General features: G+C 40.1%; 1 protein-coding gene and 1 pseudogene across 1 annotated transcript; both read left to right on the forward strand.

The window, feature by feature from the left end:
• The first annotated feature begins 6,359 nt into the window (after positions 1 to 6,359).
• Positions 6,360 to 7,792, forward strand: SLC35G2 (solute carrier family 35, member G2). The gene has a single exon (XM_006846605.1). The coding sequence runs from the start codon at positions 6,368 to 6,370 to the stop codon at positions 7,604 to 7,606; it is 1,239 nt and encodes a 412-aa protein (XP_006846668.1). The 5' UTR covers positions 6,360 to 6,367; the 3' UTR covers positions 7,607 to 7,792.
• Positions 7,793 to 19,483: 11,691 nt separating this feature from the next.
• LOC102841423 lies at positions 19,484 to 23,377 on the forward strand (annotated as a pseudogene).
• Positions 23,378 to 23,885: the final 508 nt, after the last annotated feature.

Here is a 23,885-nt window from a genome sequence, read left to right on the forward strand (position 1 = left end):
ATTTGTATTCCATCAATTCCTGGAGCCTTGTTCTTTGCCATTTCCTTCAATGCCCCTTGGACTTCTTCCTTATGGATAATTGGCTCTTGATTATATGCTACCTATTGAAACGGTTGTACAGTGACTGTGTATTCCTTCCATCTTCTCTTGTTGCTTTCTGCACCATTCATTAATTTGCCCAGAGAATCCAATAATGAAAGTCAAAGCTTGGATTTTTTTCTTCAGTGCCCCCAGCATGAGAAATGCTGAGCATGTTCTTCAATTTTGGTTTTATGACTCTTGACTTTGCACATTTTGTTGTAATATTTAACTTTGTCTTCTTGAGCTGACTTTTGAAGTTTTCTGCTTAGGTCTTGTACCTCCTCATTTCTTCAATTTGCTTTAGCATCTCTATGCTGGAGAGCAAGTTTCAGAGTCTTCTGACATCCATTTTGATCTTTTCCTTCATTCTTGTTTAATGACTTTTTGCTTTCTTCACGTATGATGTTCTTGATGTCATCCCACAACTCTTTTGGTCTTCGGTCTTTAGTGTTTAATGTATCAAATCTGTTCTTCAGATGATCTCTAAATTCAGGTGTGATATATTCAAGGTCATATTTTGACTCACATGGACTTGTTTTCATTTGATTCCGTTTCATTTTGAATTTGCATAAGAACAATTGATGGTCTGTTCCACAATTTGCCCCTGACCTTGTTTTGACTGATGATATAGAGCTTTTCCATCATCTCTTTCCGCAGATACAGTCAGTTTGATTCCTGTGTATTCCATCTGGTAAGGTCCATGTGTATAGTCATCTCTTATGCTGTCTAAAGAAGGTATTTGAAATGAACAAATCATTGATTTTGCAGAATTCTATCATGCGATCTCCAGCATCATCATTTCTAGCACGAAGGCAATATTTTCCAACTACTGATCCTTCCTCTTTGGTCCCAACCTTTGCATTCCAATCACCAGTAATGATCAATACATCTTGTGTAATCAATTTCAGAGTGAAGATGTTGGTAGAATTCTTCTATTTCATCCTCACTGGCTGTAGTGGTTGGTGTGTAAATTTGAATAGTAGTGGTATTAACTGGGCTTCCTTGTAGTTGAATGGATATTATCCTATCACAGTCAGGGTTGTACCTCATGACTGATCTGGATATGGTCTTTTTGACAATGAATGCAACACCATTCCTCTTCAATTTGTCATTCCAGGCATAGTAAACCATGTGGTTGTCAGGTTCAAAATGGCCAATACCAGTCCATTTCAGCTCACCAATGCCTATGATATTGATGTTTATGTGTTCCATTTCATTTTTGACAATTTCCAATTTTCCTCGATTCATACTTCATATATTCCATGTTCTGGTTATTAATGGCTGTTTACAGCTGTTTCTCTTCATTTTGATTTGTGCCCCATCAGCAAATGAAGGTCCCACGAGTTTTACTCCCATGGGCTTTACTCCATTCGTGTCATCACAGTCAACTCTACTTTGAGGAGGCAGCTCTTACGCTGTCGCATTTTGAGTGCCTTCTAACCTGAGGGACTCATTTTCCAGCACCATATCTGACAGTGTTTCTCTGCTATTCATAAGGTTTTCAGTGACTGAATATTCGGAAGTAGTTCATCCCTCCTTCTTCCTAGTCTTTCTTCACCTGGAAGCTCATCTGAAACCTGTCCACCATGGGTGACCGTGCTGGTATTTAAAACACTGTGGCATAACTTCCAGAATCATAGCAACTCGCAAGTCACCACACTGCGACAAACTAACAGATGAGTGGTGGATATTCATGGAGGTAGTAGCTCAAAATACAGAGAGTGAAAGAGTATTTACATCAAGGATCAATGTTATCCCCTCTGTATACACGGTAGATAGGGATGGGCAACTTAGACATTGGCTACCTAAAAGGAGGAGGTGATAAAGGCTCAAAGTGACTGGCTTAAAAGCTTTCAAGAGGGAGTTTAGTTTAAGAGTGGGTAAGGGAAGATAGAGTACCCACTGAATAGTTTTCATCTTGTCTAGATGGGTCTGGTAAAAAGAGATGGGAATAAGATTCTTATGATTCAGTAGTGAGTAATTGTTATTATAACTAATTGCAACTGTCACGATTGTAAACGTTGAAGTTTTGTAACAAAAAGCAGGAAGTAGTTAATCTTACAGTCCAGAAACAGAGGACCCTAGGACCATCAAGGGATAAGAGCACAAGTGGAATGCGGGACCCTATCCAGAGAAGCAGCTACACCAGAGATGGAGGCAGAGATGGGGACCTGGGGAGAAGAAGCAGCTGAGAACTCTAGATTCATGGAAAGAGAGGGACTGAGAGCTGGAGGCCAGGAGGCAGACTTGCAGAATGTGCCCTTTGGTGGTGTAAATTATTATATATGCCTCAGTGTTGTTGTTGTTGTTTTTAAATTAAAAGAGCTAAAATGAATGGAGAGAAATACTATTAACTGATGTTACATGGAGAGGATTATAACCATTGTAATGACACAAAGTGTATGATTTGTTAAATGTAGAACTGATGATCTGCTCTGTAAACTTTCACTCATTTAAAAAAAAAAAAAAAGATGGCAGCTAACTGTACTGCTACACACATTTAGTGCCAACAATTTTAAGGATGGCACAGGACTTGGGAGTGTTTTGTTCTGTTGTACACAGGGTTGCTATGACTTGGAACTGACTCAACATCACCTAAGAATACAATAAATCTTTATGGAAACAGACAGATATATCTCTCTCCTGAGGATTGGCTTGTGGGTTTGAACCACTGACCTTTTAGTTAGCAGTAAGACTTTACAACTGTGCCACCATGAGTCCTTTGTTTTTAGAAGACAAAGAAAGGAGTAATATGGTGTTAAAGAACAAAGTGAGACTTGATTTCTGTACCATGGCTTAAGATCCTGAAATTGATTATGTGTTTTGGGCAAGCAAAGGGAACAAACAGATGGATTTGGCTGGAGAACTTATGACTTGTACAACTCGTCTTATTGTTCTCCTTTTTTTTTGAGGGAGGAGGGGAGGAATCATTGACCAGGAAAAAAGAGTTCTAAGTCAGAGAGAGGGAAGAGAGAGTGAGAGCGAAAGTAAGAGTGCATGCACATGTGTGTGCAGGCATGAGACAGAGAGAAAGAACTGCTGCATGTACATATACAGGTACAAAAGAAAGAGTAACATTTTATGAGCTTCCCAGTATTTTATAATTACAGGTGAAAGAAAGTCAGATTCATGGCTAATGTTTATTAAGAATTTATACCTTTACTGTGCCAAATTCTTTGTATACGTTATCTCATTTAATACTTACACTAAGCTTAACTTTTTTACTACTCAACCATATCAATAAAGATCTACATTGTTGTTTTAAATGGATACATAGCACAATTTTGCATTGTTTGCACTGTGTAAACTATAATGAACTTCCCTGTGCATGTATTTCTCCATAGTTTTTATATATTAAAAGTGATAGATGAATGCCTATTGAACTTTTAAATTTAATTTCTTGAAGAGTATCACATGATTAAAAAAATATATATATATATATAAAAGTAAACAGGTTTTCTTTTATTCATGTTTCCTCTGTATCCATCCATAATTTCTTTATATACAAGGGTGAGTCAAAAATTATGTGCACTCTGTAGAATTTATTTTATTCAACTTTTAGAAAAGACAAATACATCATTTTTCAACATAATCACCTTGTCCATCTGTCAATAAGCTTGGTAGTGTAGTGGTTACGAATCGGGCTGCGAACCTTAAGGCCAGCAGTTCGAAACTACCAGCTGTTCCGCAGGAGAAAGATGAGGCGGTCTCCTCCCGTAAAGATTTATAGCCTTGGAAACCCTGTACAGGGTCGCTATGGGTCGGAAACGACTCGACGGCACTTAACAACAACAACAACAACATTCCCTTATTAAAAAATATTTTAGGCTGATCTGTGAGCCATAAATGCAGTGCTGTCTTCACTTCTTCATCAGAGGTGAATCTTCATCCCAGAAGGGCTGCTTTCAGGGGGCCAATCAGGTGAAAGGCCAATGGAGAAAGATCAGGACTATGGGGCGGATGCTTTAACACCTCAAAACTATGTTTTTGCAGAATGTCAACAGTGTAGGCAGAGATGTGGATGTGCATTGTCATGCAAGATCACAATGCTCTTGGACAGCAGTCCTCTGCATTTAATCTGAAGCTTTGCCTTCAGCTCTCCAGTGAGCATCTCACTGTAATGAGCACCATTGATTGTTGAACCTTTTCCCTGATAGTGTTCCAATACTGGCCCTTGAGAATTCCAGAAAACAGTAGGCAGCAATTATCCAGTTGATTGTTGACTTTTGAACTTTTTCTTGGTCGGTGACTGAGGATTTTTCCATTCCATACTCTGACGTTGACTCTTAGGCTCAGAGTGATGAATCCAAGTCTCACCAACAGTAATGATTGTTTTTAAGAAACTTACTTTCCTTTGAGTATTGGTCCAAGTTTTGTTTGCAGATGTCCAAATGCTTCTGTTTCTGCTCCTGTGTGAGTTGTTTTGGTACCCATCTTGCACAAACTTTTTTTGAAACCCTAATTTGTCATAGATTACATAGGCAGAGCCATGACTGATTTGCAAATGATTTGCCACATAATCCACTGTCACTTGTCTATTTGACCAAATCATTTCACATGCATGCTCAATGTTGTCATCGCCACGTACATGGATGGGTGTTTTAATATAACCAGAGTGCAGATCATTTTTCACTTACCTGTGTATGTAAGCAAATTCTTATGTCCCTCTCCCTTTTTTATGCACAGAAAGTGAAAAGTATCGTCTAATCATTTCTTCAGAGCAAAATCTTAGAAATGGTAATGCTGAATTAAAGGGTATTTGGGTTTGTTTGTTTGTTTTTTTAATTGAGACCATCTGTAGGAGAGCTCTATGCACTTTATTTAATAATTTTCAGCTTTTTATTATGAATTGGATGAAAGTTTACAGAGCAAATCAGTTTTTTATTCAACCATTCATACACATTTTATTTCATGTCATTGATTGCAATGCCCATCAGTAACATCACTTATCCCAACCAAAATGCTGCCCTTTTGATTTCAATGTTTGATTATTCTAACCAGTACATACCTCCCTAGTGTAATTGCTCATCTTGTAGACCTGTCTGTTGTTTAGCTGAAAATTGAGCCACAGGGGTGAGTTCAGTTTCAGGACTGAAGGATGACTCCTAGTCATAGTGTCTATCAGATTAATAAGACTGGTCTTTTTATTTTATGATTTTGATTTTTGTTCCACATTTTTTCTCCCAGTGTATCCAGGACCTTTCTAATGTGAACCCTGTCAAAGTAGCTGGTGGTGGTAGCCAGTCACCATCTTGTTCTTATGGTCTCAGAGTCTTGGAGGCTCATGTTTGTGTGTATTTTACTCCATAGGATTAATTGTTTCCATGTATCTTTAATTTTCTCCACCCTTCATTGCTCCAGATAGGGAGTGACCAATACTTGCACCTTAGATGGTCATTAACAAGCTTTTAAGACCCCAGTGAGTATTCACCAAAGTATGATACAGAACATTGTTTTTGTGGATTATGTTAAGAAATTTTACTCTGGTGTGTCCCCCAATATTAAGGTCCTGAGCCCCCAGGCCCAGTGACTCACTCCCACAGAATGTTTGGTTATAGCTAGTATTTCTTAACTTTGCTCCCTGTATGCTCTATTAATTCATCTCAGTTAAAATATTAATATATATCAGCATTTGCCCATCAGAAAGACTGTAAACTTTAGAATTCCACAACAGTTCATTAATGTTAGTAACTTAATTTTATTTCACTTAATTTTCTAATTTCAGTGGAAATTATCCCTGGAAATTTTGGGAGTCTAGAATAAATATTAATAAAAACAAGACATCCAATTCTTGTTTTTATAATATAATGCTAATTCTGGTATTATACAGAGTTGAATATATAAAAGACTTTGCCCTTACCCATTTAAAATTTATAACTTAGACAAATGAACACAATTTAAATGGGCACAATGAGAAGGAAAGGTCTGATTGTTTATTTTTGTGGTTGATGGGTGGGGTAATAGATAGAAGTGAAAAAATGGAAAAGTATCTGCTTATTAAGTAAAGATAGTAAATAGAGCTAAATGAGAAAAAAAAAATAAGTTGTATGAGAAATAGAGCCAGATTTCATATGGGTGTAAAAAAAGTTAGATAACTCCATTGGGCTCCATAGAGCTCATAAGATATACTGTCAAATCATCTCTTCCTGTTACTTTATATTTGACTACTGTTACAATCTATATTTGTGATCATTGAATTAATATACATAAGTATAATAGAGATTGCATTTTCCCAATTGAATTAATATGTATGTTTATCTTTTTAAAAAACAGATTATTTGAAGAAATGGATACTTCTCCCTCCAAAAATTATCCAGTTAAAAAACGGGTGAAAATACATCCCAACACAGTGATGGTGAAATATACCTCCCATTATCCCCAGCCTGGGGATGATGGATATGAAGAAATCAATGAAGATTATGGAAATTTTATGGAAGAAAATCCTAAGAAACGTCTGCTGAGTGAAATAAAAAGAAAAGGAAGAACTTTCTTTGGAACCATGGACACCCAACCCCCACCAACGGAAGACCCAGTAACTAATGAGATTGGACAGTTACAGAGCTTTACAGAAAAAAACATTTTTCAGTCTAGAAAAATGTGGATAGTGCTGTTTGGATCTGCTTTGGCTCATGGATGTGTAGCTCTTATCACTAGGCTTGTTTCTGATCGTTCTAAAGTTCCGTCTCTAGAACTGATTTTTATCCGTTCTGTCTTGCAAGTGTTATCTGTGTTAGTTGTATGTTACTATCAAGAGGCCCCCTTTGGGCCCAGTGGATACAGATTACGACTCTTCTTTTATGGTGTATGCAATGTCATCTCTATCACCTGTGCTTATACATCTTTTTCAATAGTTCCTCCAAGTAATGGGACCACTATGTGGAGAGCCACAACCACAGTCTTCAGTGCCATTTTGGCATTTTTACTTGTGGATGAGAAAATGGCGTACGTTGACATGGCTACAGTTGTCTGCAGTATCTTAGGTGTTTGTCTGGTCATGATCCCCAACATTGTGGATGAAGACAATTCTCTGTTAAATGCCTGGAAAGAAGCTTTTGGCTACACTATGACTGTGATGGCTGGACTGACCACTGCTCTTTCCATGATAGTATACAGATCCATCAAGGAGAAGATCAGCATGTGGACTGCACTGTTTACCTTTGGCTGGACTGGCACTGTCTGGGGACTGTCTACTATGTTCATTCTCCAAGAACCCATCATCCCATTAGACGGAGAAACATGGAGTTATCTCATTGCTATATGTGTCTGTTCTACTGCAGCATTCTTAGGAGTTTATTATGCTTTGGACAAATTCCATCCAGCTTTGGTCAGCACAGTACAGCATCTAGAGATTGTCGTTGCTATGGTCTTGCAGCTTCTAGTGTTACACATATTCCCTAGTGTCTATGATGTATTTGGAGGAGTAATCATTATGATTAGTGTTTTTGTCCTTGCTAGCTATAAACTTTACTGGATGAATTTAAGAAGGCAGGATTATCAGGAAATACTTGACTCTCCTATTAAATGAATAACTGATTATTATAATCTTGTTAATGTTCAATTATTACATGTACACTGCCATTTAATGCTTTACCTACAAATGTCTTTTGTGTTGTATAAATTGATAGAGCTATATAGCATATAATTAATATATGCAGATGAAGATTTATTCTAGTCTAATATATTCAATACAGATATTAAATATGAGAAATACCATGGACCTGGTGTTTTTACTGTTATTAACAAAAAGGTAATTATGGTAAAAGGAGAATGTTAACTTCCATCACTAAAGAACACATGAAATTAAGAAATTACCCCTTTCAGATGGAACATCAGTGGTCCAAAAGTTAAAAAATTAGAAAAATGTTCATGCCCAATGTTCTACAAATGTTCAACAAAAAAATCTTCAATATTAAAAAAATTTTCGTTTGTGAAACATACACTATTAAGTTGCTCTTGTTGTTAGACTGCTGAATACCAAACCTTGGGTTGACATAAGGTAATGTGATTCAAGGCAAGAAAGAAAGAGGGTACAAAGGAAATAAATTGGTTTTTCAATGACAGTGATAGCTTTTGTTAGAACAGGGAATCAGCCTTTCATTTGCTATGGCCACCGCAGGTAATCCATAGGAAATGGAGGCAGTATAACTGGATACTTCCCAGCCCTACTTGTTGTCCTTGTTGTTTAGTGCCATCAAGTCAGTTCTGTATAAGGTTTCCAAGGAGCAGCTGGTGAGTTTGAACCTCTAACCTTGATGTCCAGTGCTTATCCTATAGTGCCATACCAGGATTTCTTGTTATTAGATACTTTCAATTCAGTTCCAACTCATAGTGACCCTATGCTCAACAGAACTAAACACCGCCCTGTCCTGTACTATCCTCACAATTGTTGTTACGTTTGAGCACATTGTTGCAGCCACTGGGTCAATCCATCTTGTTGGAGGTCTTTCTATTTTTCACTGACCGTCTATCACGTATGATGTCCTTCTCCAAGGACTGGCCTATCCTGATCACATGTCCAAAGTACGTGAAAACAAAATCTCACCATCATAATTTCCAGTGAGAATTTTGTCTATACTTCTTCCAAGATAGATTTACGTCTTGTTTGGCAGTCCATGGTAACTTTCAATATTCTTTGCCAACATCAAAATTTAAAGGCATCTATTCTCTTTTTGGTTTTGATTTTCAGTCACCTCATTTACAGCTTCCACATGTATTTGAGGTGATTGAAAATATCATGGCTTTTGCAATTGTGACATCCTGATATCCTTTTAGTACTTTGCTTTTTAGTACTTTGTTGTTGTTGTTATGTGCCGTGGAGTCGGTTCCGACTCATAACGACCTGGTACAGGGTTTCCGAGGCTGTATATCTTTACGGGAGCAGACAGCCTCCTCTTTCTCCCACGGAAAAACTGGTAGTTTCTAACTGCTGACTGTGAGATTAGCAGCCCGATTCGTAACCACTACGCTACAAGTTAAGGAGATCTTTTGTAGCATATGATCACAATAAAATACATCATTTGATTTCCTGGCAGATGCTTCCATGACCATTGATTGTGGGTCCAAGTAAAATCAAAACCTTGGCAACTTCAATCTTTTCTTTATCATAATATTGTTTATGTTTATTATGCTTATTAAGGATTTTTGTTTTCTTTAAATTGAGTTGTAATCCATACTGAAGGCTGTATTCTTTTATCTTCATCAACAAGTGTTTCAAGTCAGCAAGCAAGGTTGTATCGTCTGCATATCAGCAGTTGTTAATGACCCTTGGATTTTTTTTTTCTTAAATGTTTTATTGTGAATTATGTGATAGTTTATATGGGAGAACATTAGTTTTACATTCATTCTGTCATATATCATCTCATTGCCATGGTTACAATCCCTTCCATGCATCATCAACCAGCCAAAGGGTATACCCTGCAAGCCTGCCCCCCACAGTCCCCGGGGTCTTCAGCACACAGTCCCTCTCCCTCTCTGGATCCAAAGTCCCCAGCTGCTCCATCGCTCCACGTCATCATCTCTGCCTCCATTTCAGGCATCATTGCTTCTCTGGGTAGGGTCCCACTCTCTGCTCTTCGCCGTTGATGGTCCTAGGGACCTCCGCTCCTAGACTGAAAAAAGTTAATTACTTCCCTCCTTGCTATAAAATGTCCACCTTTACATTTCCAACCCTCACAATCAGTCCTGATAACAATTATTCACTATTGTATCACAAGAGACCCGTCGGCATTTCATTTCATCAGCCCCACCTAGACAGATTGGATACTATTCACTGGAGATTCTACCTTCATCCAGGCCCTCTGGATCTAGGTTCCCACTTGAAAGCTTGTAAGCCAGTCACTTCTTGCCTTTGTAAGCCCCTCTCCCTCATTTTTGACCCTCCGATTTTGATGCTGCATTCTTCTTCATATAGTCAGCCTTCTAGGATTATTTGCTCATCATACAGACTGAAATAAGTATAGTGAAAGGATACAATGCTAAAGCAAAACTTTCTTGATTTTAAACCATGTAATATTCCCTTGTTCTGTTTGAATGATTATGTACAAGTGGTCTATGTACAAGTGCCACTGGAACACAGTTACCTGTTCTTGCATTCCCATTCTTCAAAATTTGTCCATGGTTGATTATGATCCACACAGTCAAATGTCTGTCTTTGCATAGTCAATAAAACACAAACAAACATTTTTATGGTATTCTCTGCTTTCAGTCAAGATTCATCTGATGCTAGCACTTATATCCCTGGTTCTATGTGCTCTTGTGAATCTGGCTTGAATTTCTGGCCTCTCCATGTCAATATATGCTTCTGCAACTGTTTTTGAATTATTTTCAGCAAAAGTTATCTTGCAATATTAATGATATTGTTTGATGATTTCTGCTTTCTTTTGGGTCACCTTTTCTTGGAATGAGCACAAATATGGATTTATTATAATTGGTTGCACTGCTAGCTGTCTTTCGAATTTCTTGGCATAGATGAGTGAGCACCTTCAGAGCTGCATCATTTCCCAGAGCTTTGTTTTCCACCAATGCCTTCAGTAAAGCTTGGACTTCCTCCTTTAGTACCATCAGTTCTTGGTCATATGTTATATCCTGAAATGGTTGAACATTGACCAATTCATTTTGGTACAGTGACTGTGTATTCCTTGTATCTTCTTCTGATGTCTTTTGTGTCATTCAATATTTTGCCCATGTTGTTGTTGTTTTTGTTACATGCCGTTGAGTCCATTCTGACCCATAGCAACCCTGTATAGGGTTTCCTAGGAGCAGCTGGTGAGCTTGAACCGCTGACCTTGCAGTTTAAATGGCTTTGCAGTCTGGTGCATTAAACCACAGTGCCACACCAGGACTCCATTTTGCCCATTGCTATGTGCCGTGAGGTTGGTTCCGACTCATAGCAACCCTATACAGGGTTTCTGAGGCTGTAAATCTTTACGGGAGCAGAACACCTCATCTTTCTCCCATGGAACAGCTGGTAGTTTTGAACTGGTGACTGAGGTTGCAGCCTGATTCATAACCACTACGCTACCAGAGATCCATATTTTGCCCATAGAATCCTTCAATATGGGAAGTTGAGACTTGTTTATTTTCTTTAGTTCTTTCAGTTTGTGAAATGCTGAGTGTGTTCTTCCCTTTTGGTCTTCAAATTCCAGATCTTTGCAGGTTTCATTATAATACTTGACTTTGTCTTCTCGAGTTGTCATTTGAAATTTTCTGTTCAGCTCTTTCACGTCATCATTTCTTCCATTAGCTTTAGCTATTCTACATTGAAGAGCAAGTTTCAGAGTCACTCTTAAATCCACTTTGGTGTTTTATTTCTTTTCTGTCTTTTAAAATGATCTTTTGCTTTCTTCGTGTATTATGTTCTTGATGTTATCCCATAACGCCTCTGGTCTTCAGTCATTAGTGTCTAATTCATCAAATGTGTTCTTGAGATAGGATATACTCATATTTTGGCTCCCAGAGACTTTTTTAATTTTCTTCAACATCAACCTGAACTTGCACATGAGCAATTGATGGTCTATTCCACAGTTGACCCTGACCTTGATGGTATTGAACTTCTCCATCATCTCTTTCCACAGATGTCATCAGTTTGATTCCTATGTATTCCTTCTGGCGAGGCCCACATGTATAGTCAGTTATGTTATAAAAAGGTATTTGCAGAGCAGCTTGGACATTGGATACTCAAATGGGGAGGGGGAACTACAAAGGCAAGAAGTGACTGGCTTACAAGCTTTCAAGAGGGAACCTGGTGCTAGGGAGCATGGCGGAAGGCAGAATCTTCAGTAGGTACTATTCAATCTGTCTGGGCGGAGCTGATGAAAGGAGATACAGATGGGTAACTCGTGATACTATAGTGAATAATGCTTATCAGGACGGATTATGAGGGTTGGAAATGCAAAGGTGGAAGTTTTGTAACAAGGAAGGGAGTGATTAATTCTCCAGGATAGGAGCGAGCCGAGAGCGGGACCCTACCAAGAGAAACAGAGATGCCTGAGATAGAGACAGAGATGATGATGTGGAGTGATGAAGCGATTGGGGACCTTGGACCCAGAGAGGGAAAGGGACTGTGGGCGGAAAACTGGGGGCAGGAGGGGTAGTGTAAGGGGGTGGTTTCTGGGATATACCCTTTGGGTGGTTGATGATGCATGGAGGGGATTGGAACCATGGTAGTGAGATGATATAAGATGGAATTAATGTAAAACTAAAGTTCTCCCATGTAAACTATCATATAATTCACAATAAAACATTAAAAACAAAAAAGGTATTTGCAATGAATAAGTCATTGGACTTGCAAAATTCTGTCATATAATCTCCAGCACTGTTTCTATTACCATAGCCATATTTTCTAACTACTGATTCTTTCTCTTTGTTTCCAAATTCTCATTCTAATAATCAGTAATTATCAATGCATCTTGTTGGCATGTTTGATTAATATCAGATTGAAGAACTTGGTAGAATTCTGCAATTTCTTCATCATTGACTTTGGTGGTCAGTGCATAAATTTTAATAATAGTTGTATTAACTGGTCTTCCTTGTAAGAGTAACAAATAGCATTGTATTTCAAGATAGAGCTTGAAATGTTTTTGACAACGGATGCGAGGCTATTCTTGAATCATCATTCCCTAGCATAGTAAATCATTTGTCCAATTCAAAATGGCCAATAACTGCCCTTTTCAGCCCACTAGTGCCTGTTGTAAGGAGCTCTGGTAGCGTAATGGTTACGAATCGGACTGTGAACCGCAAGGTCAGCAGTTCGAAACTACCAGCTGTTCCGCGGGAGAAAGATGAGGCTTTCTGCTCCCGTAAAGATTTACAGCCTCGGAAACCCTGTACAGGGTCGCTATGAGTCGGAACCGACTCCACGGCACATAACAACAACAACAAGTGCCTGTTGTTACTGTTGGGAAGTGCCTGCCAGTCAGTTCTGACTCATAGCAACCATATATAGAGTTTCCAAAGAGTGGCTTGTGGGTTTGAACTGTCAACCTTGCAGTTAGCAGTACAGTGCTTATCCTACAGTGCCACATCAGGCCTCCTACTAGTGCCTAGGATATAGATATTTATGTGTTCCATTTCACTTTTGATGATTTTCCTAGATTGAGACTTTGTGCTTACTAAGCCCTACTTAGACTAGGCCATTTTATACTTGATAGTTGGGGTACAGTATACTTACCCTCAGATGTACACATCTTTTCCAATACTATCCTTGTTTATGATTTTATGACAAATATAATGTGTTAAGTGTTAGGCTCCAGGTCAGCAGTTTGAATCCACCATCTGCTCCATGAGGGAAAGATGAGGTTTTCTGCTCCTGCAAAAATGTACAGCCTCAAAAACTCCATACAGGGTTGCTATGAGTTGGAACCTACTTGACGGCACACCAACACCATATGTGTGAGGTGTAGAGTAAAAGTACTTTTTACCCCTGAAAGAGATAGTTGCAATAATCTGAAGACAGCAGACAAATGATAAGATATTCTAAGATTCTTTTCAAAAGGGCTTATAAATGAAGTGGAATTTTCCAAATTTAGACCATTCTTACTGATGCAGCACAAAAATATGTTGGCATGGCACTAGTTGTTAAGCAATTGTTTTTTACCTCCCAGTTCACTCTTCTATACTTTCCTATGTGGTGCTATTATGATTATAAAAACAAATATTTTTCCAATTTTAACTGATGTTCTACTATGTTCTACCAATAAGAGGCACTAGAGATAAAGTGGGAAACAGGAGAAGGGGAAAGGGAATTATTTCCTGTTTGCTTGAAGGTCCTGTCTTTGTCATCCCAACAAAAAAACCCATTGCCCCAGCAGCTACAAATGGTTCCAATCTTGATCTTTTGGCACCCCTCCCCCACCAAACCAGCTTAACTTATATGCCTTGCTTTTTTTTTTACATCCCACATAGCTTTATTTTACACCTATTAAGCCATTAATTCATAGGGATTCCAAGTTCAGGCTCCTTTACTTTGGTTCTCACAAAAAATGCCTCTCTAGGTGAAGCAGGCTGGCATTTCAGTTGAAACCAGGAATTTTTCTCTTTAGCTTCCTGATCATTTTCCTTCATGTGCTTCTTGACTTGACTCTCAGAGTGCCTAATGTGTTCAATATGCACATTGTCTTGGCATGAATCTGGCCCTCGTTTGCTCACAGCAATGCTAACAGCATGTAGACTCTTTCAGTTTTGCCACAGTAACACTTGTGGGGCATACCTTTTTGAACCATGTCCATTCCCTTGATATCCACAATATCACCTTTCTTGTAGATTTGCATGTATGTGGCCAAAAGAATAACAACATGTTTTCAAAAAGGCCTGGAGAACATATAGCAGGTGACTCGCTTCTTTCCCTTTGTGTTCCTCATTTTTTGGTTTACTGCAAGATGATGGTTCTAGCCACAGGCCATATTCCATAGTAGCAGGACTAGGTGGACAGCATTCCTTCCACAGTGGTCTGAGTCCAGTTTAGCAGGATTATTCCTCAGAGATTGTGAGACTTGATAATCCAGCCTCTTCTCCTTTTAGGCTACTTGTTAAGAGTGGTAGCTGCTCTGTGAAGTTACTTCTCTAAGCTACTGCCATATTCCCTTTTGTTTTAGTCAATCCGTGAACACCCAATAATTCTTGATTGATATGCTTTGGGAAAACATCAACATTAAAAAATTTCAGGGATTACTAGACACTGACTTTACACAGAAATTATCCAAATTGAAACACAGAGAAAAAGTTGAATAAAAAAAAAGAACAGTCTGAATGACTTGTACTAAATTCTAGAGGCCCAGTGTAAGTGTAACTGTAGTCCCAGAAGTAGAGGAGACAAAGAATGGGGTAGGAAATATTTTTTAATATTGAGTTGTGAATGCCGTTGAGTCAAGTGTAATCCATAGTGACCCTGTATAGGGTTTCCAAGGAGCAGCTGGTGAGCTTGAACCACTGACCTTGCAGTTCAAACGACTTTGCAGTCTAACACATTAGCCCACAGCGCCATACCAGGACTCTTAATATTGAGTGGTGGTGGTGGTTATGTGCCGTGGAGTCGGGTCCGACTCATAGCGACCCTGTACAGGGTTTCCGAGGCTGTAAATCCTTATGGGAGCAGAAAGCCTCATTTTCTCCCATGGAGCAGCTGCTAGTTTCGAACTGCTGACCTTGAGGTTTGCAGCCTGATTCGTAACCACTACACTACCTAAGTTTGATTAAAAACAACAACAACAACTCACAAATCCAGCATACTCAGTGGATAAATACATAGAAAATTATTCCTAGAAACATCTAAGTTTAACTGCTAATAAACAAAGATAAAGAAAAAAGTCCTAAGACCAGTCAGAGAAAAAGACATATGAGAATATAGACAAACAATGAAAAAAATTACAGATAGCTTCATATCAGAAACAATGAAGTCCAGAAAACAACAGAATGACAAAGTGTTTTCTTTAAATTGTTGAAAGCAAAAATGTTGATGGTTTCTCATTTCTGTAAGATAAAGTTTTTAGGTTGTCACAGAAGATTTTCCATGATCTGGATATTGCTTACATTCACAGTTACTCTCTGCTCCAACAATAATCTATAGTTTAATGGCTTTCTAAAATGTTATTTTATGCAGGCCCTTCTACCTGTAAAGCTCTTCTCTTCTTTGCCTAGTTAATTGACTGACTATCCTGACCTCAGACATCCCTCCCCTCTTTGACTTAATGTCCTCCTGTATCTGTATCTATCTCTTATAATATTTACTATACTAATAATAAATATCAGTTTAAATCTATCTCTGAAACTGGAATTAAACTCTTTTAATTAAGGCAAAGACTCATCTTTAAATCTCAGTGAAACTGAGTACACCTATAGCGTACACCTTCCATAAATCTTTGTTGAATTAATTACCATAAAAGCATAACAATATTCAATCCAGGAAATAAGTTTAGTTATCAGGGTCCACTGACTAATGTTGATACTTTACAGGTGAATGGATGATTAGTTACTTATTTGGATAGGGTGCTTAGGGTCTAAACAAGTTCATGTTTTTTGTTTAAAAATGATTGTCTAAACATTTTGCTCTAAGCCTGAGGGTGATGTTCAACCAGATCATTCTCGACAGTCATTTTTAACTATAAGCTATCAATGCTTTGCTGGGAAAGACCTTGAGACATAGAGGCTCATTTTTCATTTCTTGTGTTCTCAAATCCTTTTGGGACTAATGGTGTGAGTTGCCTGCATGTTTTTATTCCTAGACAGGTTAGCTCCCAAATTCCAAGCCTTACTTCCAGTCTGTAGGGGAGGCTTTACCTAAATTTTGTTGTTGCCTGATTCTGGCTAGTCCTGGGTTCACTCAGTACTTGTCAGCAAGGATGATTCCTGTTTTTGACTTAAATTCTACTGAAAGAGAGGAAGGAGCCACATGTATGTTGATGTTTGGAAGTTGAGGAGACAGAATGCGTGGAAGGAAGTTTCTGGGACAATTACTACCCTATGAGAATATGGATTCCATTCCTTTTAAGTATGTTATACTGGAATTTCATACAGAATCTTCTGTCTACCCTTCCACCCTATGCTTTCTTGTTTCATTACTGTTTATTTTTATTTTTTGATGTCTGTCATAGTTAAGGTTTTGTGTCTACTTAATTGGGTCAGTTGTTTGGCAGTTGATAGTTAACTGTATGCTGATTGGCTAATAGCAGACAGTATATTGAAGGGATCCTTCATTGGGGGTATGCTCCCAATATAATGGACACGTGGGAAAGACTTTCTCTCTCCCTTCCATTGGCAACCTTGGACTTTGCAGTTGTGAGCCATTTCCTTGATAATAAACCTCTCTCTGTCTCTCTCTCTATGTATATATATATATGCTATGTGCTGTGGAGTCGGTTCCAACTCATAGCGACCCTGCACAGGGTTTCAGAGGCTGTTAATCTTTACGGGAGCAGAACGCCTCATCTTTCTCCCGCGGAGCAGCTGGTAGTTTTGAACTGCTGACCTTAAGGTTCACAGCCCGATTCATAACCACTACGCTACCAGAGCTCATATATATATATGAACAACAACATGTATGTATATGGTGGTGGTGGCTGTGTGCCATGGAGTCGGTTCCAACTCATAGCAACCCTGTACAGGGTTTCCGACGCTATAAATCTTTACGGGTATGTTTAACTGATTTTGCTTCTCTAGAAAATCCAGCCTAAGACATGTGTGGTATTGAGAGTGTAGGGTTCTAGAGAAACAAAATCACAAGGATGAGTTTTCTAAATTGGTACTCAAGTCTGACTAACTTTAAAGGCACTGATATAGGGTAGAAGCATGTCTGACCTCTACTTCATAGGAATCCATTTTGGGTTGATTTTGAATTTGATTCAGAGGAAGTCAGACATGGTCCCCACAGGGTGTTTTTAGTTGGTGGCAGGAGTGTGATTTATTGGCATGGCCCCAGACGCATGGTAGCATGAGGTTCTGTAGGAGAAAGAACCAATGGGCATGGAAAGTGAAACTTTGAATTTTTAGATTGTTTGGATTTTGTTACCTGTAATGACTAAAAGGAAATGTAGGGTACAAAAAGCTTCAGTGGAGGGGAGAGGGGCAGCTTCAGGAGTTGCCTAAAGTAGATGTCACGTTGGTAGAACTAGATGGCTAAAAGGGGGTCAAGACCTACTGGAATCCATTCTGCAAGAGAACCAAAGCCATATGCATATGAATGGGGTTAGTCCAAGGGAGAAGAAAAGATTGAACTTGAGCTTTTAAAAAAGGTTATGTGATTGACTGCCTTTTAGATATTTATTTCTTCTATTATTGTAAGATAGACATACATGTGTGATAAAAATGAATGTTGGAAGTGCCATTGAGTCGGTTCTGACCTATAGAAACCCTATATAGGGTTTCCAAGGAGTTGCCTGCGAGCTTGAACTGCCAACCATGAAGTTTAAACAGGTTTGCAGTCTGGCGCATTAATCCACAGTGCCACACCAGGACTCCGTCTTTAACCTATACTTGATTGGATTTGCTAAAAGGGAAATTAGAGTTTGCCCAGAAAGAAACAGGCTTTTTGCTTTAAAGAAAGAAACAGGCTTTTTGCTTTAAACCTCTGCAGACTATAGGGCCTTAGGTAGAATCCTGAGCTCCACCCAGAACCTTCACATATGGTACATTTGCATTTGAAAAAACATGCAGACCAACCCAGAACTTCTGGGAGAACAGGAGATTCACACACTGCAGGTTGCAAGCACCGGGGGTGGGTGGGGTGGGGAGGTGGGTGGTGGTGGTGGTGGTGGTGGTGGTGGTACATATACACACACGCACACGCACACACACACACACACTCTGGAGACACCCCGAGAGGGAGGGAGGGTGACTGAAAGAAAGCAGAGAAAAAAAAAAAAGGACTTTTTAAAAAAAAGCTTGTTTCAAGCTAGCTGTTTGCCTTAGAGGCATCAAGGCCAGAAAAGTCTGTGCCCATCAGAGAAAATCCCCTCTTAAGACTGCTAGTTAAAGAGAACCAGTGGGCCACCTGGGTCTACTTTTGAGTGGAATTTGGGGAAATAATGAAGACATGGGCTGAATTTCTTCATGTTCTGTTGGTACCATTTGATCTTGAGATGAGAGAGACAGAAGAGGATGGGCTGGCTGGTCTAAAGTTTAGGGAGTTATGTGAACTCCTGAGCCCACTACTGGAGGCTAGGCCTAAAAGTGAAGAGCCAGCTGGTCTAAAGTGTAGGGAGGAGTGTGTGAACTCCCAAACTTGCAGCTGATACCCATTAACCTAGCTTGGATGTCTAGGGCTGACTTGTGACCAGAACCCGATCAGATGAAGATAAAGATGTTTGAAAATATGAGCAAGTGTGAGTTACTACAATTTGATGAACTGGACTTTTGCTTGTAGATGCAACTGCTCAAAATTCCAACTAGAATGGAAGGATTCTTCAGATCAAGGAATATGCTTGTCTCTCAGTGAACTGGGTTGATGGTGGTGGTGGTGGTGATGGTGTGCCGTGGAGTTGGTTCCAACTCATAGTGACCCTGTATAGGGCTTCTTAGGCTATAAATCTTTACGGGAGTAGAAAGTCTCATCTCTCTCCCGCAGAACTACTGGTAGTTTCAAACTAGCTGACCTGGAGGTTAGCAGCCCAACTCGTAACCACTACGCTACCCTAGCTCCTTCCTTACAGGGTTGATAGGGATGGGCAATTTTAGACATTGTTGTTGTTGTTATGTGCCATAGTGTCGGTTCCGACTCATAGCGACCCTGTACAGGGTTTCCGAGGCTGTAAATCTTTACGGGAGCAGAACGCCTCATCTTTCTCCCGCGGAGCAGCTGGTAGTTTCGAACTGCTGACCTTAAGGTTCACAGCCTGGTTCGTAACCACTACGCTACCAGCGACATTAGCTATTAAAAATGGGGGTGCTCCTGGTTCTCGGCTCTCGCTCCGCCATGACTCCCAAGGGCGGCTCTAAGCAGCAATCTGAGGAAGATAAGCTCCTGCAGGATTTCAGCTGCAGCCTTTCAGCCAAGCCCTCCACGCTTTTCTTCGGGAATGCCTTCATCGTGTTGGTCTTCCCCATCTGGCTATACTGGTGAATATGGCATATGGATCTTATTTAGCCTGCAGTTCTATATAGCACTTACTTGGTAGCCTTTGCATACAAGAATGTAAAATTCGTTCTCAAGCACAAAGTAGCACAGAACAGAGAGGATGTCATTTCCAAAGAAGTGACTTGGAAACTTTCTGAAGCTGACAATAGAAAGATGTCCTGGAAGGAGAAAGATGAAAGAATCTTGTAGAAAAAGAATGAAGTTGCTGATTATGAAGCTACAACATTTTCTATCTTTTATAATGTTCCTGTTCTTGGTCATTGTTGCTTCCCTCTTTATACTAAAGAACTTAAACCCCACGGTGAATTACATTTTGTCCATCATTGCTTTATCAGGACTCACTGTCAATTGGCTCCAAGTAGACCTTGGCAGCTCCCCCGACTTTTTATCTATGGGTGGCCTGTGGCATATGGAAAAACAGCAGGGTGATCAGGGTGGGAGACACAGATGTTTTTGTAGCCCGGAATTTGAGGGTTTAAAAAAACCAACAAAATGTCATTCAATATTTGTCTACTGGCCATTTTTGACAGGTTGTTGACATTAAATGATTTGAAAGGAAAATAAAGGGTGTTGCTATAAAGGCATGTATTAGCTGACTTACAAGCTTTCATGGGTATGCTTAGTTTCAGAATGAAGGGGACAAGAAAGTTCCCCACTGACTAGTTTTCCTCTTTTCTAGATGAGTGTGGTGAAAGGGGGTGGGGTATGGTGCTGATAGGATTTTATGATTCAACTGTAATTGTTAACAGGATTAATTGTGATTGTCAAAACTGTAATTGTAGAAGATATGTAACTGAAAGGGTGAGTAGTTAATCATTCATTTCAGGAACAGATAATTCCAGGCCCATCAAGAAGGAAGAGCATGAGTGGAGCGTGGGATCCCTGCTGAAACAGCAGAGATGTTAGCATGGAAAGACAGAGCAGCTTTGGATTCTAGGCCCATGGACTGAGTAAGGCTATGTGCCCCTGAGCAGGAGGCTGGCTTGCAGAATGTGTCCTTTGGACATTTAAATGATTATATATGTTTTGTTTGGTATGTGTGCATCAAAGATTTTTGCTTTGTTCATTTGTGACATAAAAGATGTAAATGGGGACAGTGTGTTTTCAGTTGTACATGTTTTAGTTATATCAAGTTAGATGCAAGTATGATTTTTGTTTTTGCTGTTGTTAAGTGCCATTGAGTCGGTTCTGGCTCATAGCGACCTTGTATAGGGTTTCTGAGGAGTGGCTGTGGGCTTGAACTGCTGACCTTGATGTTCAAGCTGACCTTATTAAAGAATAAATAAATATTCTTTATTTAGAGATCATACATATGACTTATATGTGCCAAGTTCACAAGGAGTAGACTGTGATAGTTAAGGTTCTTGATTGGACTAGAATTTCTAGCTATTTGGCAAGTGATAGTTAACTCTATGATGATTGGCTATGAGCATCCAATCGATTGAAGGGATGCTTCCTTGGGCTTGTGGCCTGCTGGCCTAATGGACACAAGTGAAAGACTGCAACTCTCTCTTCTGCTGGGGACCTAGAACTCTGCAATTGTAAGCCATTTCCTTGGTAATAAACTTCTGTCTCTATATCTACATATATATATTTCACTGGTTTTGCTTCTAGAAAACCCAGCCTAAGACAATGTCTCTTTTTCCATATATATTTTGGTTTATTTACTTTGTTTCTTAATATTCTTGGAAAGAATGGGTATTGACAGAGATTGAGGAAGGAAAATTGAAAGGAAACATGTTTACAGGGAAGTGAAACCCTTTTGTGAAGAAGCAGTTTTAAGGTCTTTCATCTTTGCAGTTGCTTTTTCTATTGCATAAATAGATGATATAGAGCAGCAGCAGTAGAGAGATTTGAATCAAAATCTTGTGACGAGGTCATTGGTCCATTCAAAATATCCCTTACATAATAAAATCTTATTTTATGACTTGAATATATTTTCCTATGATTATCTTCCCCACATCAGGTAGTATAAGCTACTTGAAGGAAAGGACTATATTTCATCTAAATATATGAATTCAAATCTTCTCTCCACCACATGCTAAGTATGTAATTAGAATTGAGTTGAGTCAGGTCTGCTAACAGTTTGCAGTGTGATTATGGGCAAAGCAAGTTAAACTCTGGACAAATAACCTCTCCAGCTGCAAAAGTGCATATTTCAACATAGAAAACTTCATAAAATGTATCAACAAATAAGAAATCCTAAAAAGCTATCTAAACAAGTAGAATGAATCCAAAAGTCAATTGCATTTTTTACTTTGGATGCTAATAACGAGATGCAGATATAGAGTTTCTGAGTTTGTTGGTCTACTTGCACAAGCCAACTTGAGGCCAGAAAGTGGTCATGGGTTATTTTTGCTTGACCTTGTGACACTGGATTGTAATCCAGTATATGGCAGGCATCAGCAATCAAGTGACTCATTTTGAAGTTGAAGGGTTAATGCAGACAACAGCTGTGAACTCTCTGAGCACTGGTGCCGCTATAGGATAACCATAATGTCAGCAGTTCAAACCCACCAGCTGCTCCTTGGGAGAAAGATGAAGCTTTCTGTTTCCATAAGTATTTGCAGTTTAAGAATACAGGAATTGGTACGTGCGGGAACTGACTGGGCACTTAAATTCAACGACTGTGAACTCTTAGGATTTCGTCAAGGCCAGGATTAGAAGAGGGAGAAGATATATTAATGCCTTAAATATGTGCTACCCATCTACCATACGCTGCTGGTGGTGTGCCGTGGAGTCGGTTCTGACTCAGGGTTTCCTAGGCTTTATAAATCTTTACAGGAGCAGAAAGCCTCATCTTTCTTCCCCAGAACAGCTGGTAGTTTCGAACTGCTGACGTTGAAGTTTGCATCCCAATTCGTAACCACTATGCTATCAGAGGTCACATGCTAGGCACTGGGATTAAATGGAACGAATACTGTCATGGTTCCTTATCTAACGAAAATTTCAAACTAGATAAGAATATGGACAAACGATTTCAATAGTTCTGATAGGTAAAGTACCTGTATTACGAGAACGGTACCTAGCCCAGCAGACTTCCTCAAGGAAGGGAACCTAGATTAGGAAGACAGATTATGGTTACAGCAATGGCATGGGGGCAAACCTACTTACTGACGACTCCGCAGGTAACTGGGCTTGGGCCGCGAAGACTGGGTGGTATTAAGTGCCGCTGAGTAGGTTCCGACTCTTAGCGGCTAGCTATATGGTTTCCGAGGAGCTGCTGGTGAGTTTGAATCATTACTGCCCTCAAAGCAACTACTGCAGCCGAGACTGGAATCTGTCTGTGCACCAGGCATTTCGAAGGACCTCCAGAGATCCGGTTTTTGGCTCACATGTAGGTGTATGGTTTACATTTTTCTCCCAGGTCCTCATTTCCTGGGCTTTTAATTCTTTATCGTTCTTAGTTCCTCTGAACCTTCAAAGCTAAGAATCTTTTCAGATGAAAGATCTGAGGTAGCTCCCAGAGTAGTTGGGTCTGAATTTAGGAACTTGTTATATCTGTTGTGGAGTCGCTCCTGTGGCGGTGATTAATCATCAAAGAAGTTCGGAGTTCAAAACTAAAAAACGGTGAGGCATAACGTTTCCACACATCTGGTGCTCCTCCAGCTGCTCAGTTTTAGTTCAGGCTCAGCGCTTGATTGACAGGTGAGCCTGTCCAATCTCAGCGAGGCATCGACCCGCTGCCGAGGTAGGGGTGGGACAGAACGGGCGTCTGGGCCTATCAGGTAGGGTCATGATGGGGTTTCCTGTCCGCGTGGAACCGCCTGCGGCCTCTGAGCCAGTCAGCATTTCCGCCTCACCCGCCCACCGGCCGCATGCACCCCGCCCCCGCCCCGCCCCTCTCCCGAGAGCTACGCGGCAGAGAAGCGCAGGCCTCGTGCCGTAACGGCCATCCTGACGGCCGCAGTATCGACCTGGTGCCATCCTCAGGTGAACTGGAGCCGCCCAGGCCTGGCAGAAGGAAGGTGAGGCGGCCTTGTCGGCAGGTAGACACAAAGTCTCTCCTCTTGTCGGTCCATCTAGCTTACACTGGCTACATTGCTTCCTCTTCCCTGGCGAAGTTAGCCCTGGGGGCGCCGTCTGCCGGTCCAGAGCAGTGCAGAGCCGGAGGGGGCGGGGAGACTGCTAGGCCGGGCTTGGGCGTTTGTACCGAGGCTCCGCGAACCCCTCCGGTCGCTGTCCCAGGCGTTGCGGCCCACAGCCTCTCTGCCTGCCCCCTCCCATCACCCCCAGCCGG

Source organism: Chrysochloris asiatica, unplaced genomic scaffold (assembly GCF_000296735.1).
Source record: "Chrysochloris asiatica unplaced genomic scaffold, ChrAsi1.0 scaffold00028, whole genome shotgun sequence".
NCBI classification, from domain to species: domain Eukaryota; kingdom Metazoa; phylum Chordata; class Mammalia; order Afrosoricida; family Chrysochloridae; genus Chrysochloris; species Chrysochloris asiatica.